The sequence below is a fragment of the Seriola aureovittata genome, chromosome 12, assembly GCF_021018895.1.
Source record: "Seriola aureovittata isolate HTS-2021-v1 ecotype China chromosome 12, ASM2101889v1, whole genome shotgun sequence".
Lineage (NCBI taxonomy): Eukaryota > Metazoa > Chordata > Actinopteri > Carangiformes > Carangidae > Seriola > Seriola aureovittata.
In genome coordinates this window covers 11,999,484-12,014,193 of record NC_079375.1, presented here as the reverse complement: position 1 = coordinate 12,014,193, position 14,710 = coordinate 11,999,484, and the positions used below count along the sequence as shown (strand labels likewise).

Genomic DNA, 14,710 nt, shown 5'->3' with positions numbered 1-14,710 from the left:
CTTTTCATTCCATACTATACTATGTTGTCTCTTTGACGTTTTATGCCATACTATAGTATAGTATATGGTATTATCATAATATATAGTAATAGTATATATATTATTCCTTTTTATGCCTTACTACACCATGTTGTTCGTTTTAAGACTTTCATGCCTTCCTATACTACGATGATTTTATGCCTTATTATACCAAGACTTTTTTACGCTTTACTATTCAATGACTTTTATATGACTTACCATACTATGAGTTTTTATGCATTTAGGCATTCCTGAATGTAATTTCAGATCCTATATGTTAATAAACTGTTTGGTTGTCACCATGAAAAAGCCAGTGTCTTTGTTTTGGAGGGTTGTTGCATCACTACCAATGTTGAGACCAAACCTAAGCCCTTGGTTTTTAACTTAATTTCACATTGTAATATCAGCTTCACATTATAAACTAATTTTGTATGCTCGATGGCCCATTCCCCACATAAGCTGTCATGGTCACAGGTCCATGCGCATTGGCCAATAATTCATCTTTTGTTATACTTATTTCGCAGTCATGATTCACAAAAGTCAACAAAATGATTAGTTACAAGTTAAATTCAGTTATAGATAACAGAACAACAGTTTGGTTGTTTATGTTGTTTTATTTTGGTGTTAAAGAGTTAACTTTAGAAATCTACTACAGGCAGCAGGATAAACGATACCTGTGTGGAGTCAGTGGAAAAACAGATATGAGGTAAAAAGGCTACAGCGTTACAAGTCAAAACACTGTTTCAAAAAAAAGTATTTTCTGCAAATATATATTTTTACTCACTAATATGTACATAGCATGAAATAAATAATCATAAAAAAACATCCAATTTTAGAAACCCATAAAAACGCAATAACTATTTTGTACAAAACTTTGGATTTACAGACTTAACAAAAAATTAGAACATAAGCAAATTGTCCACACAAGCAATCAATCACATATAAAGTGTACAGCAAGATAACAGTTCTTGTACTGATGATGGTTGCTGTGTAGTTCATTAAAAAATGACTTAAATGTGAAACTGGTTATGGCTGTTCATTTATTACTTCTAGTCATGATGTAAAGTTATCACGGGTGGGCATATTTGTTTAGAGACTGAAAAATATACACGCCTGAGACATAGCATTACATTGGCTGTGAACAATAATTCATCAGTGACTTTACACATCTCTCCATAGTCAAGGCTCTCAGTGAAATGGTGCACCCACTTGCAAAAAGTTTTTGTCTCTTTCAGTAGTTTTTCACTTTCCAAATAAATAAATACTGTATTGTATTTCATCTTCTCAAATTAAGGGAGAGAAACATGAATCATTTTTGCCCTGATGTTTGGCACAACTACAAAATCCATAGACGACTAAAATAACCTAAACTCTATATTGGTCTATGTGGTTAAATGGGAATTACTGTAAGAATTAGTCAAAACTTCACATTTTTTCCAAACTATATATAATATTTTTCTTTCACAGAAAGAATCAATACATACAAGAATAAACATATAAGACAAATAGACAAAGACACACTGTTTGTAAGGACCTAAACACACACACACATACACATATTAACTTTACTTAGCAGCATTAAAATAAGGGAAGTCTTGATAGTTTCAGTGATGCTGCTTGTTGTTTAGTTTGGGGAACAATAAGCCACAGTTGAGAATCATCACATGCACAGGTTTTGGTCATTATTTTACTGCAACTGCAAATTATACTGCATTATACAGAGCTTATATGATACAGCTTGGTTTGCGGTTTATTTGCCATTTGTGTTTTTTTTCTCAGGGAGCACAGAATTAACTTTTATCTGATCAAATATCAAAATAAAAGAGTATTATATTTGTATAAATAACAGTTTTCCCCAAACCGAATCACATGAGACAATGCTAATACTGATAAAAACAAGGAGAACATGCTTCATATTTCTCAACAGGACACAAGTGCTGACCTTTCAGATTCATTTACAGCTCTCTCACCACCGTTGACTAACAGGGGGTTTTCTTTTCTTGTCTTTGGTCATTCAAAGCGTTGTTACTCTTAAGAAAAAAGCTTCCAGTGTTTATCAGGTGTTTAATGAAATGTGCAGACTGTGTATTTTCTTGTTTTGCCAGTGTTCGGTGGATGTGGCTCATGTCTACTCTCAAACAAAATTAGTAATTTAAACCAGATATTAACTCGTTAGCTTAAGAATTTGTGAACATGTAAACACATCACAGCAGTAATAACTACATTCACTCAGGTGCAAGTGCATTCTTACCCAAACATCAGTAACATATTAGCACTATAAAACAAATACTCACTCACACAATGATAATGTTAGTTTTCAGATATACACATACATACTAATAATGTTGAGGAGGAGAATGCATGCTGTTGGGTGTTAAATCATGTAAATTGCTCATAAATGTTTGTCACTTTTTGTGGCAAAAACAATTGATTATAAAACATTGAAGAAAATGTGACATTTCCATTGTTTGCCCCATAGACTTGAAAGCATTGGCAGTGCTGTACTATTCTCAACAAAAGTAACTACAGAAAAAAAAGAAAATCACCAATATGGTGTTTGTCATTTAGCTGACAGTTCTCCTTTCCTACGTCAGTACATGAAAACTCCTTTCGTCAATGCTATAGATATTAACATTGCTGTCATCATCACCACCATCACAGTTCATACGGGTGATGCTTTGTCATGTCAACATCTTCTCAACTGTTCCAGTCGATTAAGACAGAGACTGGCTCTTCTTAGCATCACAGCTCTAAACACGAGGCCGTTTATGTCTGCCACTGGAGTCCATGGACAGGTCAGACAAGTTTATAGCTCCTCATGTCCTGTAGAAAAGTTCCTGTATTTGATCTTCTGCCTGTTTAAATTTTGGTGACTAAAGATGAGAACAGGACGTCCCTATTTGCAGGTGTGCACATCGTAGACTCTCACACACTCCTGACAGCTGACGTAGCAGCACCAGTGGAAAATGCAGTGGCACTTCTCCTTCCGCTTCTCAGTCCGGGTGTTGTGACCTCTCCCGCAGCACAGAAGGTCGCACCCGTCTATGCCGTGGGATGTCAGGTTGCAGATGCGATCGCGAGTGCCAAAGGAGCCAGTCTCAGGATTAGGGTCACAGAAATTAGGTGAGCTTTCATAATAAACCAGGTCGCGCTCTGTTGGGGGTTTGAAGTAGTTGTACTTGGGTCTCAGGGTCTCCACCCAGCCACGGGACTCCTTATGTTTCTCCACTACCATCTCAGATGCACTGTCATACTTATCCTTCATGTAGTCACCAATAACTCGGAAGTCAGGCTGAGACCACCAGCACGTCTTGACCTCACAGCTACCCGAAAGACCATGGCACTTACACTTCAGGAACATGTTGTCGTTGAGGGACTATGGATAAAAAAAAACATTTGCCAATTAAACATCTGAAAGTAGAAAAACTGTCACACACAATCAGAAAAAAATAACTTTCAGAAAACTAACCATTCTTCCTGCCTCGTTATTATGGCGGTTCATGGCTGAGCGTGCATCAGGGCGATTCTCCCTCGCATCAGCAAACTCCCGTGACACCATGCTCCCAAACTCCACGTCCTCGCTACAGCCGCCCCATTTCCATCCCTCACCAGGGGGGCCCTTATGGCGTGTGTCACACCCGCAGATGGTGGCTGAACCCTCAGCACAGGCACGGGTCACTGCAAATGCCACTCCCGCCGAGGCAATGGCATGAACAAATGCTGACTCTCGAGTGGCTGGAAAGAGAATCACACAAATCTGTAAGAAATATGCCATTTGAAAAATTCTGAACGGCACTATGATGCAGAGACCACAGGAACAGAAATGAATAGTCACAGTAGATTTATCACATGAGTAACTGATGCTAATGATTATTTCAGGATCACATTTATAAAAATTGCTAGTCACCAGCTGTTTATATGGACATCTGCTTGTGTTCGTTCATGTGTAATTGCATAAACAAATATTTCTTAACCCAAACCAACAAGACAACATCAAACAAACTATACATACTATAGTGTAGAGGTAGGCTACATTATTTAGGTCGTATCTACCCAGGTGTACCAGTGCGTGGGTTCATTCAGCCCAGACATCAATCGTCCTGTCTATGAATAAGACCAGAAAGGCCTCTATGTCTCTGTCTGACATAGCTAACTGATGACTCAGAGGGCTCAGGATCTTCTAGGGAAATGAGAGGAAGAGACGGGCTTGACAGGGCTATAATTAAGAGACTCAATTAAGCTTTTGAAAGGTTAGGAAACAGCCTCACAATCAGGGGACAAGTCATAGACACAACACAGAGATAGGACTGTAGCGTCCAGATATGCAATCCCAAACAACTGTTACAGAAGGAAAGACACTGCATGCTTCAGCAGTCCCTGCTTTAACAGGACTCATTATGGCAGGAAGGTTGCCTTGAATATATGTACTTGTATGGTCTTGCACAATCATAGAAGCCAGAGAGAATAAGCTCAAGAAAGTGGAAACACCAGGGGTAAACATGACACAATGAACAATGTGAAAGAGAATCAAGAGATAAACAGAGACGGTTAAAGATCAATAGTTTGGGAGAGTGTGTGAATGCGTGTGGGGGACAGAAAGAAAGAAGCAGTCCATGTGCATGTCTTCGTCTAAAAAATAGGAACGACAGAAGGAAAGAAAGAAAAGAAAGAAGGGAGGAATATAAAGCTAAAGGGAGTAGGAGCACCTCCCTTACAGCAGGTTCCAACCAGTTTGAGGACTAAAGGGCATTAGAAACAATGATGCAAGAGAAAAGGTCTACTGGCATCCTCCACCACCCACTTCATACTACTACTGCATGTGCACAAGGTTACTAATGTTTACACTAATGTTACATGTGAACATCTGCTCTCCTTCCTCAAGTCCTGCTTACTGCATCCACCGCAGGTCATTTCACAATTTTTTTGTAATCACAGTACCTGAAAGTTGTAGGATTTAGTCACAGCAGGAAGAAACTGTCTAGAGTGATTAATTGCATATTACCATGCATCATCTAAAACCGACCAAGTATGACCTTCATGTTTTAAATTTGTGAGATACGAGTGAGTTGAAGTGAATTTTGGAGGTGTTAGCACTACATCAATCTAAAATGTCAAGGTATTTATACAATGGATTCCATTTCAGGTGCTGATAAGGGATTCTGTAACTAGATTTCCTATTGTATAAAAGCCTCTCCCTGCATATAATCCTCATTTGAACCATTTGACCCATGGTTTGGGTGTCAGTTTATTTAGATTCTGCTCTGATATACAATATTGTATCATCAGCATAGAAATATAATTTAATCTAGTTAGTCAAAGAATGCTGATCATTACTTATAAAAAATGTGAAGCAAAGTGTACCTAAAACAGAACCTTGGGGAACGCCATTAGAAACATGACCTTATGGATGAAGGGCAATGATGCTGCAGACAGAGTGTAAGTGGGGAGAGATGAAAAATGGATTTTCTTGATTCAAATTCAAATCCAAATTCAATATGTCCTGGTGTCTCTGTGTTTGAGGGGCTGAAAATAAAAGATTAGAAGTAGGCTGTGAACAACAAATTGTGAGAACATGAACTGCCCCCAATGAAAAGTGATTCAATACATTACATAATTAATATTTACAAAATACTGGTTTTGATACATACATACGTAAATATCTGTGTATCGAGTAATGCTGTCACTGTCTATAAAGCTCCTATTGACAGTACAGAAACTTTCACCATTAAGCTGCAAGCTTTTAGTTGAGTTCATGAAATAATTTTTTTGTTTTCTAAATGCTTACTAAAAATGTTAAACACAATGCAGAACATTGATAGTCTATGCACTACAATGTAAACCTGGTGACGATGCCAAGGCATATTTTTAACCGAGTGTGTGGTAGATATACTGTACTTTATCAAACGACCACTGATATTACATATCATGCTTGATATAACATGGTGTCAACATTTGGAGTTCAACACACCTGTAATAGCAGAGCATACTTGACCTGGAAACACCAGCTCTTACATTAGTTCCACTCCTTTTCTTACTTTTACAACCAATTTATGGTATTTCAGGACACTTTTCCTCAATACAACAATACTCCTCCACCAAACTTTGCCAGATCCTGGCAGGCCAAGTGGTCCCTACAACCTGCTGGGGGGTTGAATCCCCTATTGTGCTGCCACTGTCACGCTGTGTTAGTCCCACAATGGCCCCAGATATTTTATATGAAATTTGCCCTGGCCAGTGATTAGTGGGGACCAAGTTAAGTCATAGCAACAGAGAACTATGCATTGGCTGGACCCCGCTTGTCGGCAGACGGGGAAATCCCTATTCAAATGGTTTAATAAAACAATCTAAAGGGCGTGTGAATGGGGAAAAGCACTTTTTCTCCTGCTTAATCTCATGGTTGCGAAGATATTGTGCTCTGAGCAGTGCCCAGCGGGGAGTGGGGCTAAGGTCCCCCCATCAACTCCATTTACCACACCCCTTCTTTCTTTCTTGCCCAGAGTTAATGATATACTGGTGCGCTAGTTTCCCTCCCCCAGCATGGAGAGACATACGTCTCATGAAAAGCAGAGACCTCTTAGCTCATCCTAAATAGTTACACTTTCTCATCCTCAGGTCGTAGGTCGTAACCCACGTCCCCTGACCTTTTCCCAGTTAGTTTAGATGGGACCTAATGATTTAGGATGATCTATTAAATGGATTTCCTGGTCAGGGCAGAAGCACCTAAAGGGAATGGAGGTTAGATAAGTCAGAGCTACTACAGTATTAAAACTTTGCAGTTCCCTCCACATGCTTTACAGATTACGTAACAGGAGTTTCCTATGACCCTCATTTCAATTTAATGGTTTCAAATAGAATAGTGACGGTGCATGTCCATACCTGCATGGGTGGTAACACCTGTGAAATTGTGGCTGTCCACTTTTTTATAGCAAAGCTGCCCTTAATAATTCTATCATATGACTCGTAAACTGGAGACTGATTATACCCATATAGTAGGTAGGTGTTCTGTAAATTCCAAGAATGCCGAAACAGCTCTGGGATCGGCTCTGTGGACTAAGAACACCTGCGCAGCTTTCTATTACCTTTCATCACAGGCAGATTCCAGCAGAGCATGTTTTGACACTTTAGTTAATGTAAATTAATGAGTGCTGACGCAGACATAGCCTAGAGGAAGGGCTCATGATTTGGGGTGTGGAGTGAGAGAGAAACATAGAGAGAGGATCAGAACATGTGTAAGGGAGCAAGAACATGCACAAAAAGAAGAATACGTCCATTTTACAGGCAGGAATAACGTAACACTGTTTTATGTTTTGGTACATAATGTTGGGTTTGAGTATGACAGTGTGCATTTAGGTGGGTGAATCTTTGTGTGTGGTCACATCTGGCATGAGCATGTTTGTGCACATGTATTTGAAAGGAGGTTGTGTAAATGATTAAAGCATTTCCGCAAACAGGAACTGTAAAATGTTTTCATTCTTTTAACTGAAGCCTCAACTCAATTCGCAGGATTGCTTTCTATCCTTAAACAATTTTTTTCTTCTAGTACTCGGCCTAATCCACCTCTGTAAAACAAACTAATGCCCTTGGTTAAGGTGAGGAGGACATGGGCAGTGATGGGCTAACTGATAGGAACTAAGTCTCTGAAGCCAATAAAGGCACCTACTCTTCCTTTCAGCTTTGCCCCCCCAAAAAAGGCAGGAGGAAACTGACACACAACAGTCTGAATCACAGACAAACAGACACCAGTGAGGACAATGGCCCTGTTGCACAGACAAACACCAGCATCAATCAAATCCAATGAAATGGAAGCCCTCTCCTACTAAGCCCTATCAAAGGCCTGTGAGCCCCTGAGTCAGTCTCCTTGGCCTCTGACAAAGGCACTTAATCCAGCCACTTTGACCTCTCACATTATTAAGGGCCTCAGTGACCTTAATCCAATCAAAATGATTTACTAAAGCCCAGTAGCTGCCTCCTCTTTCCACTCACTACCCCTGCAATTTAGGCCCGGGAGGGGAAGCAATGGGAGAGATGTGGTGGCATTTTGCACCACAAAAGGGCTCAGATTGAGAACCCCCATCGTTAGCCACCTAGCCTCTTCTCTCAACTGGTTCAGGAGTTTATTAAAAGCAATTGCCCCAACTAACCTCCCTAACCCCCCCCCCCCCCCCCCCGTGTTTACATCAGTCTTCTGCAAAGTAGGTGACAAGTTTAGACCCCGAACCTCCATCTCTAAATTCTGCAGTCATTCCCAATTTTAAGAGTCAATTTGGAAAGAATACTTGCAAAAAAACCCCATCTTATCTACTTGCTGCAGGCATTAAACCCTTGTTGGCTTAATTTGTACCAGAGTGGTAGATGGCAAACACACTGTGTAAAAAAGGCTGGAAATATAATTTTGTATTGTACAATGGGGCTTGGATAGCCTAAGCTCACAATTACACCCCCGAAATAGGCTTGAAAGTCATAATACATCATCAGAAAATCTAATGGGAAAAATGTATTTTGGAAAACTCTGTAACTCAGCTCAAAATCTTATATAAAGGTACTTCAGGGGAAAGTACAGCAGAACAATCACAGGGGATTTCCTCCTAAAGAAAACTCCAACAAGATAGAACTCACTCATCTTAATTGTGTACATTATTTCGTGCATACAGCCTGCTTAGAGCTTGTTCAGTCCAAAGTCTATTTAAACAAGGATTTGAATGAGCATAATGAATGTTGCGCGCAGGGAATGCGGCTTTGCTTATGCAAATATAAGACATAGACAATATTGGATCGTTAATGGAAGCGTTAATCATCATAAAGATACAATAAGCCACTTTCATTTTTTTAGGTGGTTTGAAGAACCAAGAAACATAAGAAACATAGAAACACAATAAGGTGACGGTGACAAATCACAACACCAGGAATTTAGTGGTTGGGCTTGAAAGTATCTGGTTATGGGCCTTACGCACACTGAGAAGTTATTTACATGGCAGAAAAATAGCAGCAGAAAAAGGTCTTATATATGTTAGAAAGCGCATGAGAAACAGTTGTTTGCTGTGCAACGTTACCTTTATCTAACACTGGCCCAAAAATGGCCAGATTGTCATTGATTGTGGTACAGTTCCAGCGTCGGCCTCTGAACTGGTGCTGGCACTCCTGGATGCCGATCTTCACCCCCTCGGCCACGCTGGGCATGATTTCAACGTAGTTCCGGCAGAAACGCAGCTGTTTGGGCACCAGACCTGGGATGCTGCCACACAGAATAGGTTGAGTACCCAGTGATGAGTACTGGTGGCCCACTGCTAGCGACCTACAGGAGAGGGGAAGTCAGAGTGTCAGTGTTTTGTCATGATTGCATCTTACCTTGGTATCTGTGTCTTTATCTATTGATTTACCACCACTGAAGTTAAAGACCGATTTCCCTTCTGAGGCACATGGTAATTTTACGTCTGTGTATGTTTAATTGTGTGTGTTTATTTGCTGTATCAGATGCTACCATTAGGCGTCCATCCTTTATCCCTTCAACTACCCTTTCTGCAGACACCTGGCCTTTGTGTGTATTGAAATTGCAGCCCTGCTGCCACAGAAGAAGGCAGTGTTTCTGTCTGAGATGAAAGTCCACAATGCATCTAGAGGTCTTCATAGACCTTAAGCTGACAACTTGGAAAACTACACCTTGTTATTAACTGTCCGCACACTTAACAGGCCTTCAGCTTAGGGTAATAAGAGTGCAAACCCTACACTGAAACTTCAGAGAGTGTATTAAGTGTAACACTGAACCCAACCCCCCTTTTCCTTTGAGGAAGGTACAACAAGTGCAAACTTGGTTCACTGATTACATCTCTCTGTCTCACTGCCTTTATTGCTTTCTCTCTGTCTTTCTGTCTTTATTTTGTGTGTTCTCTCAATTAGGACTTTTACTAACTAGTAATCACAGAAATGGGACATCCATTGTACAATTGCATAGTATATGACTGAGCCAATTTTAAGGAACAGTCATTTCCACATCAGAGAGAGTTGGCTTATACGATCTATGTACGTATGTATCTATAAAAGACATAAAAGTAATATATAAAGGTGTAAGCATTGTTGTAGTTCAGCTAAACAAACACCCTTTCTCTATAATTGCATGACCCGCTGACCTGAGCTGTTCAGTTTTTATTGAAATGTCACCAAAATCAATATTTTGACAATGTGATTATTTAATAGCACAGTTCCTATTATCTTTGGCAAATGCTCTGCAGAGTAGCTACAAAGTAGCTTGTTGGCAACCCAGACAAGTCCTCATTTCACATCACCTGTCTATTTAAGAAGGAACACTGGCAGCAGTAGCCTGATGATCCTCCCTTGAGTGATATGGGCTTGATAACAGTTACTGTAGCTTTTGCACAAAGTCAGAGCCAGAGGGACGTGTGCAGTCTTTGCTGCTCACTTAGCTCACTATCTGATGACCTGCTTGCTGTTGTTCAAGGACTAATCGCTGATCACAACAAGATTACCAAAACTCCTGACACTGGCCTCAGGCATGCTTCCTTTAAAACCTCACAACCCAAGAAAAGATCTCCTCAGCAAAATGACCCCTGGCTGACGGCATCTGACGGCCTCCAACATGCTGACCTTGAATACCTCAATTATGTCCTCAAATTTAAAGGCTGATATTTTTTTTTTTTTTAAATTTCAAGTTTGGGCTTTAATGTTGTGTGTGTGTGTAAGCCATTAGCTGACCTTGTAAGTGAATTATACTTTTATATCCCCAAGCAAATGTCAGAGTTATGTGTCACACTGGTTTAAACAGAACTTCTTGCCTAATTTCTACAGACTAGACCTCTCCAGTTAATCATAAATGAGACATCTAGTAAGCGAGCAATGGCAAGTTGAAAATGGCTTCAGAGGAAATCACATTTGTCTGAGGTTTGTCTACCACATCCATCAATAAACAAGCACTCCTATTACAAAATTGACCTCTCTTTGGCCTTGTCAGTCCATACATCCTGAAGCACATCATTCCCAGTAGAAACCTGAGTCCACATCTTAAACTGCCCCAAATCCACACAACAAACAGGGCAGAAGTGTGCAATGTACAACAACTGATCAGGGGTTCATCATATGTTTTTTGGAGATGATGGGAGGCCTGTAGTTTTTATAAGCAGTACTCACTTGTCAGCCTAGTCTTGAACCTCCTCTGCTTTGTCTTTCCTCTACAGAGGATAAAAATTTGTCGGAAAAGATTTTTTGTATTAGTGAATGATCAAATGCATCTCCGCAGCAGGAACCAGCTCCTATCGAAAGCTGAACAACTCTAGATTTGTTCATGTGATTGGCTCTGTTCAGACACACAGGAGTTTACTCTGGGGCAGAGTCTTTGATGTGCCTCATCAGGACTACACCTTATTTGTGTGCATTTCTGCCAGGTCATCCTCCTGAACCGTGTCACCCAAAACCATCGTGATGAGTCAATGTGCTTAGGTTGCTCCACTCATGCATGTCTCTGTGTCTGTCTCAGTGGGGCTGAGTAATTCATGCCACCTCTTCTTGTGTTAGGAAATGGCCTAAGAGATGAGGCAGGGCATGTTCCACCATGGGATGATTTATGATTTTTTTTTTTTTTAAAGAAGCTATTGCATTAAGAATGGTGTGGTTAGATACCAGCTCCAACAAATATTCAAACATAACTGCTAGTATTTCATGTGTCTTGCCTTCAATCTCTCTAATTCCCTTGAGACAAAAATCCATTTATCTCCTCAGACCAGCTGCCCTCCACAGAAACTGATGTTCAGTGTAATTGGTAAAGAATCAGAGGATTTGTGTTGTCAAATGAACACTTTAGTTAAAACTGTTACAAATAAATACTTAAGCAAAAACATATATCACATTCAATTTTTGTCTCAGTACCGACTTTCCCCCTCTCATCTAAGTGTATCCAGAGCAGGTTTAATGCATATTTCAGCAAGCCCAAGCAGGGTACCTTAGAATTACCACTTTACTCGTGGGCCCTGGGGCCTTGGAGCCGACTTTGACATCAAGAGAATATGTTTGGGAAAAGGAATGTGCGGCAAGCTTTCACCTCCAGGTATTTATCTTCTAAGGTGGGGTGGACTAGGGAAGGGGGTGGTAGGGTGGCGTCTGCTATGTCATGGCAGGTCGAGAAGAGACAGACATGAACCTGTCTTAGTGCGGATCCGTATCCCAACAGACTACTGTGGTGCAGAGGTTGAGTGTGATGCAGCTCCAGTGGCCACTTGAAGCCAAGTTCAGCAGCTTCTGTCAGCAAAACAGCCCCAGTTGCTTTTCACAGAAGCGATAGCTCTTAGATAGCTGATATTCTGTTTGCAAATGGAGCGACAATGCAGGCACATTGAGTGCAATCCAAAAGGAACCACATTATTTGACTTGGGATGAGTTGCTATGATACATCAGCAGTCTTGCAAAAAAAAAAAACAAACAAAAAAAAATACCCTTCAGTAATACTAAGAGCTTAAAGGTGACTTCATGTGCTACTTCTGCGGTGAAAGATTGTTTGTATTGGTAGGAATGACACAGTTAACTTATTCCTCTCATGTTTACTTGCCACTCTTTTGCTTCTGTAGTTGCACTCTTCAATCAATGAACTGACCCACCCTACAAAATCAAACCATCAGCACAGAAGTTAGTTCTTGACTTGCTGCAGGGTTTCTATTATGACATAGTGGAAACCTGCCTTCTATTGTGCCATTCATGCTGGCTGCATAAAAAAGAAAAGAAAAAAAAACACTCTTATGGAAGTGAAATTTTATTGAAATCTAAGGTTTTTGTTTGCTCTATTTGCCAGTGTGCAAGAGAAGAACACAACATGGACTTGCACTGGCATCCAACAAAAAAAGTGCAAAACATGCTCCTATCAGATGGTAAAACACACACCATTCAACAAATATACTGAAGATCAAATAAGTTGGAAAAGAACTCACTGCAGTGCAATGTCTTTTAGAGTCAGGAGTCTACTGATTTGTCTTTTTTTTTTTTCATCTCTTGGTCCAGAGGACCCGCTGTTACATCAGGATTTCCTTCCAGCTGAGCATGTAATTAGTTTCAAATCAGTAATACCACCAGGGGACCCATTAAAGGAAGCAGATTAGGGTACACCCAATATCTAAGCAATCCCAAATAGTGAATGATTTATTTATTTTTTTTAAAAAAGGCATCATTTGTTTGTTTAGTGCTAAAAAGACATTTGTAATTGATGTGTGCAGCTGATGGATCAAGCATGAACATTGTAAAACCAGACAAGAGCTCCTCCAGAGGATGTGACCGCGTATTTGTCAGAAAAGAAAATGTGAATAAACAGTGCTGACAATATTTGACAAGTCCTTCATTTCTTAAATATGACTTTTGCACCATTCATTTATAAGGTCATTAGTGCACACTCTGTAGTGTCACGTAATTAAAGACAGACAGGAAATTCAAGACAGACCTCATGTCAGTGTCATGAATGTTAAATGCTGCAGTCCTAAAATGCAATGTGATATGTCAAGATTTTGATTTCTGAGACCATTTGGAAAGAAAACTGAAAAAACTGATGGAGAAAAGAAAAAGTGGTGGACTGAGACGCCTATATCCATGGCAGCAGATGCTGCTACTACTTGTCAAACTGTGGTCAATTTGGTTACTGAGCCTTCAGTTATGTTTAGTGTCTCAAGTCGGAAAAGGAAAAAAAACTCTATTTCACATATCCTCCATAAATAATTGACATTACATAAATGATACATTATATTATCAGCGTGTTCAAGCATATTAAGCACTATAAGGCTAAACTCGGGGCATCATTTCATATTTCATCCTTGTTCTGTGCCACTTTGATCCCCCCACCCCTCCCACTCCTCAACCCCGCCATACACACATGCGTGGACCAGCGTGCACACGCATACACACACTTGTAAACACACAAACTTTGCACCTGCTGCACTCTGAATATGAAAATTGCTCTCATTCAAATCACATTGTTCGTGCAGCAAATGTTCCTCAGCTTTTAAAAAAAATAACCAAAACAAGAAGATAGAGACTTTTAGAAAAATATGTTTTTCTCCATTAGTTTTGGACTCTAACAGCTGTATTCTCTGCTATAGTTTTAAAATGAAAAATGTCAATAACTCACGTATTTACTCTCCTCACCTCGGACAGTTAACACACGTCAGGCGAAATCAAGCTGGAACAACTTAACCGAAATGCTCCGCTGCTGTCAGAAACGAAATTACAACTAAAACCGCTCGAGCTGACACAGAAGCTCCTCAACATAAAAAAAAAGTGCCCAGGATAAAATGAAAATAAAAACTTACCACCAGATGGGATAACTTGCCATGACATGCGTGAGCCCACAGAGCGACAGGAAACATCCAAGGTATATCATCCTTAAAGTTTCGCAAAACATCTCCAGCAGAATGCCTACATGCGCGCTCATACGCGCACAGAGGTTTGAACTGCAGAGCCAAAAAAAAAAAAAAAAAAAAAGACAGGGGAAAAAAAAACTCGGATCTCCGCCGATGGATTTTTATTCCTATCCCCCAGAAAAACTGAGGGAGAATCTCTCTGTCGCGTATACTCGTGGCAGGATCCAAAATATTAAAAGTTGAAAGCTGCTGCTGCCTTTTTTTTTTTTTTTTTTTTTAGGACCCAATCGGCAGGTATTGCCAAAGGGGAATTCTGATGATATGTTCCCTCTGTTGCCTAGTCAGGCAGT

At 40.1% G+C, this 14,710-nt stretch overlaps 1 protein-coding gene across 1 annotated transcript; it reads right to left on the bottom strand.

Moving 5' to 3' along the window:
* Positions 1-627: 627 nt before the first annotated feature.
* wnt3a (wingless-type MMTV integration site family, member 3A) lies at positions 628-14,710 on the bottom strand. Its single transcript, XM_056390488.1, has 4 exons — positions 14,310-14,710; positions 9,069-9,310; positions 3,488-3,753; positions 628-3,394 (listed from the first exon to the last, which is right to left on the bottom strand). Exons 1-4 carry the CDS (start codon positions 14,429-14,431, stop codon positions 2,915-2,917), a joined length of 1,110 nt encoding a protein of 369 aa, XP_056246463.1. The 5' UTR covers positions 14,432-14,710; the 3' UTR covers positions 628-2,914.

Bases quoted from the DNA above. Each gene is read 5' to 3' on its own strand.
- wnt3a (XM_056390488.1), bottom strand. From the start codon at position 14,431: ATGAGCGCGCATGTAGGCATTCTGCTGGAGATGTTTTGCGAAACTTTA. The intron at 9,311-14,309 runs GTAAGTTTTTAT...CCTCTCCTGTAG, and splicing joins GCAAGTTATCCCATCTGGTG to GTCGCTAGCAGTGGGCCACC. The intron at 3,395-3,487 runs GTTAGTTTTCTG...TTTTATCCATAG, and splicing joins ATAACGAGGCAGGAAGAATG to TCCCTCAACGACAACATGTT.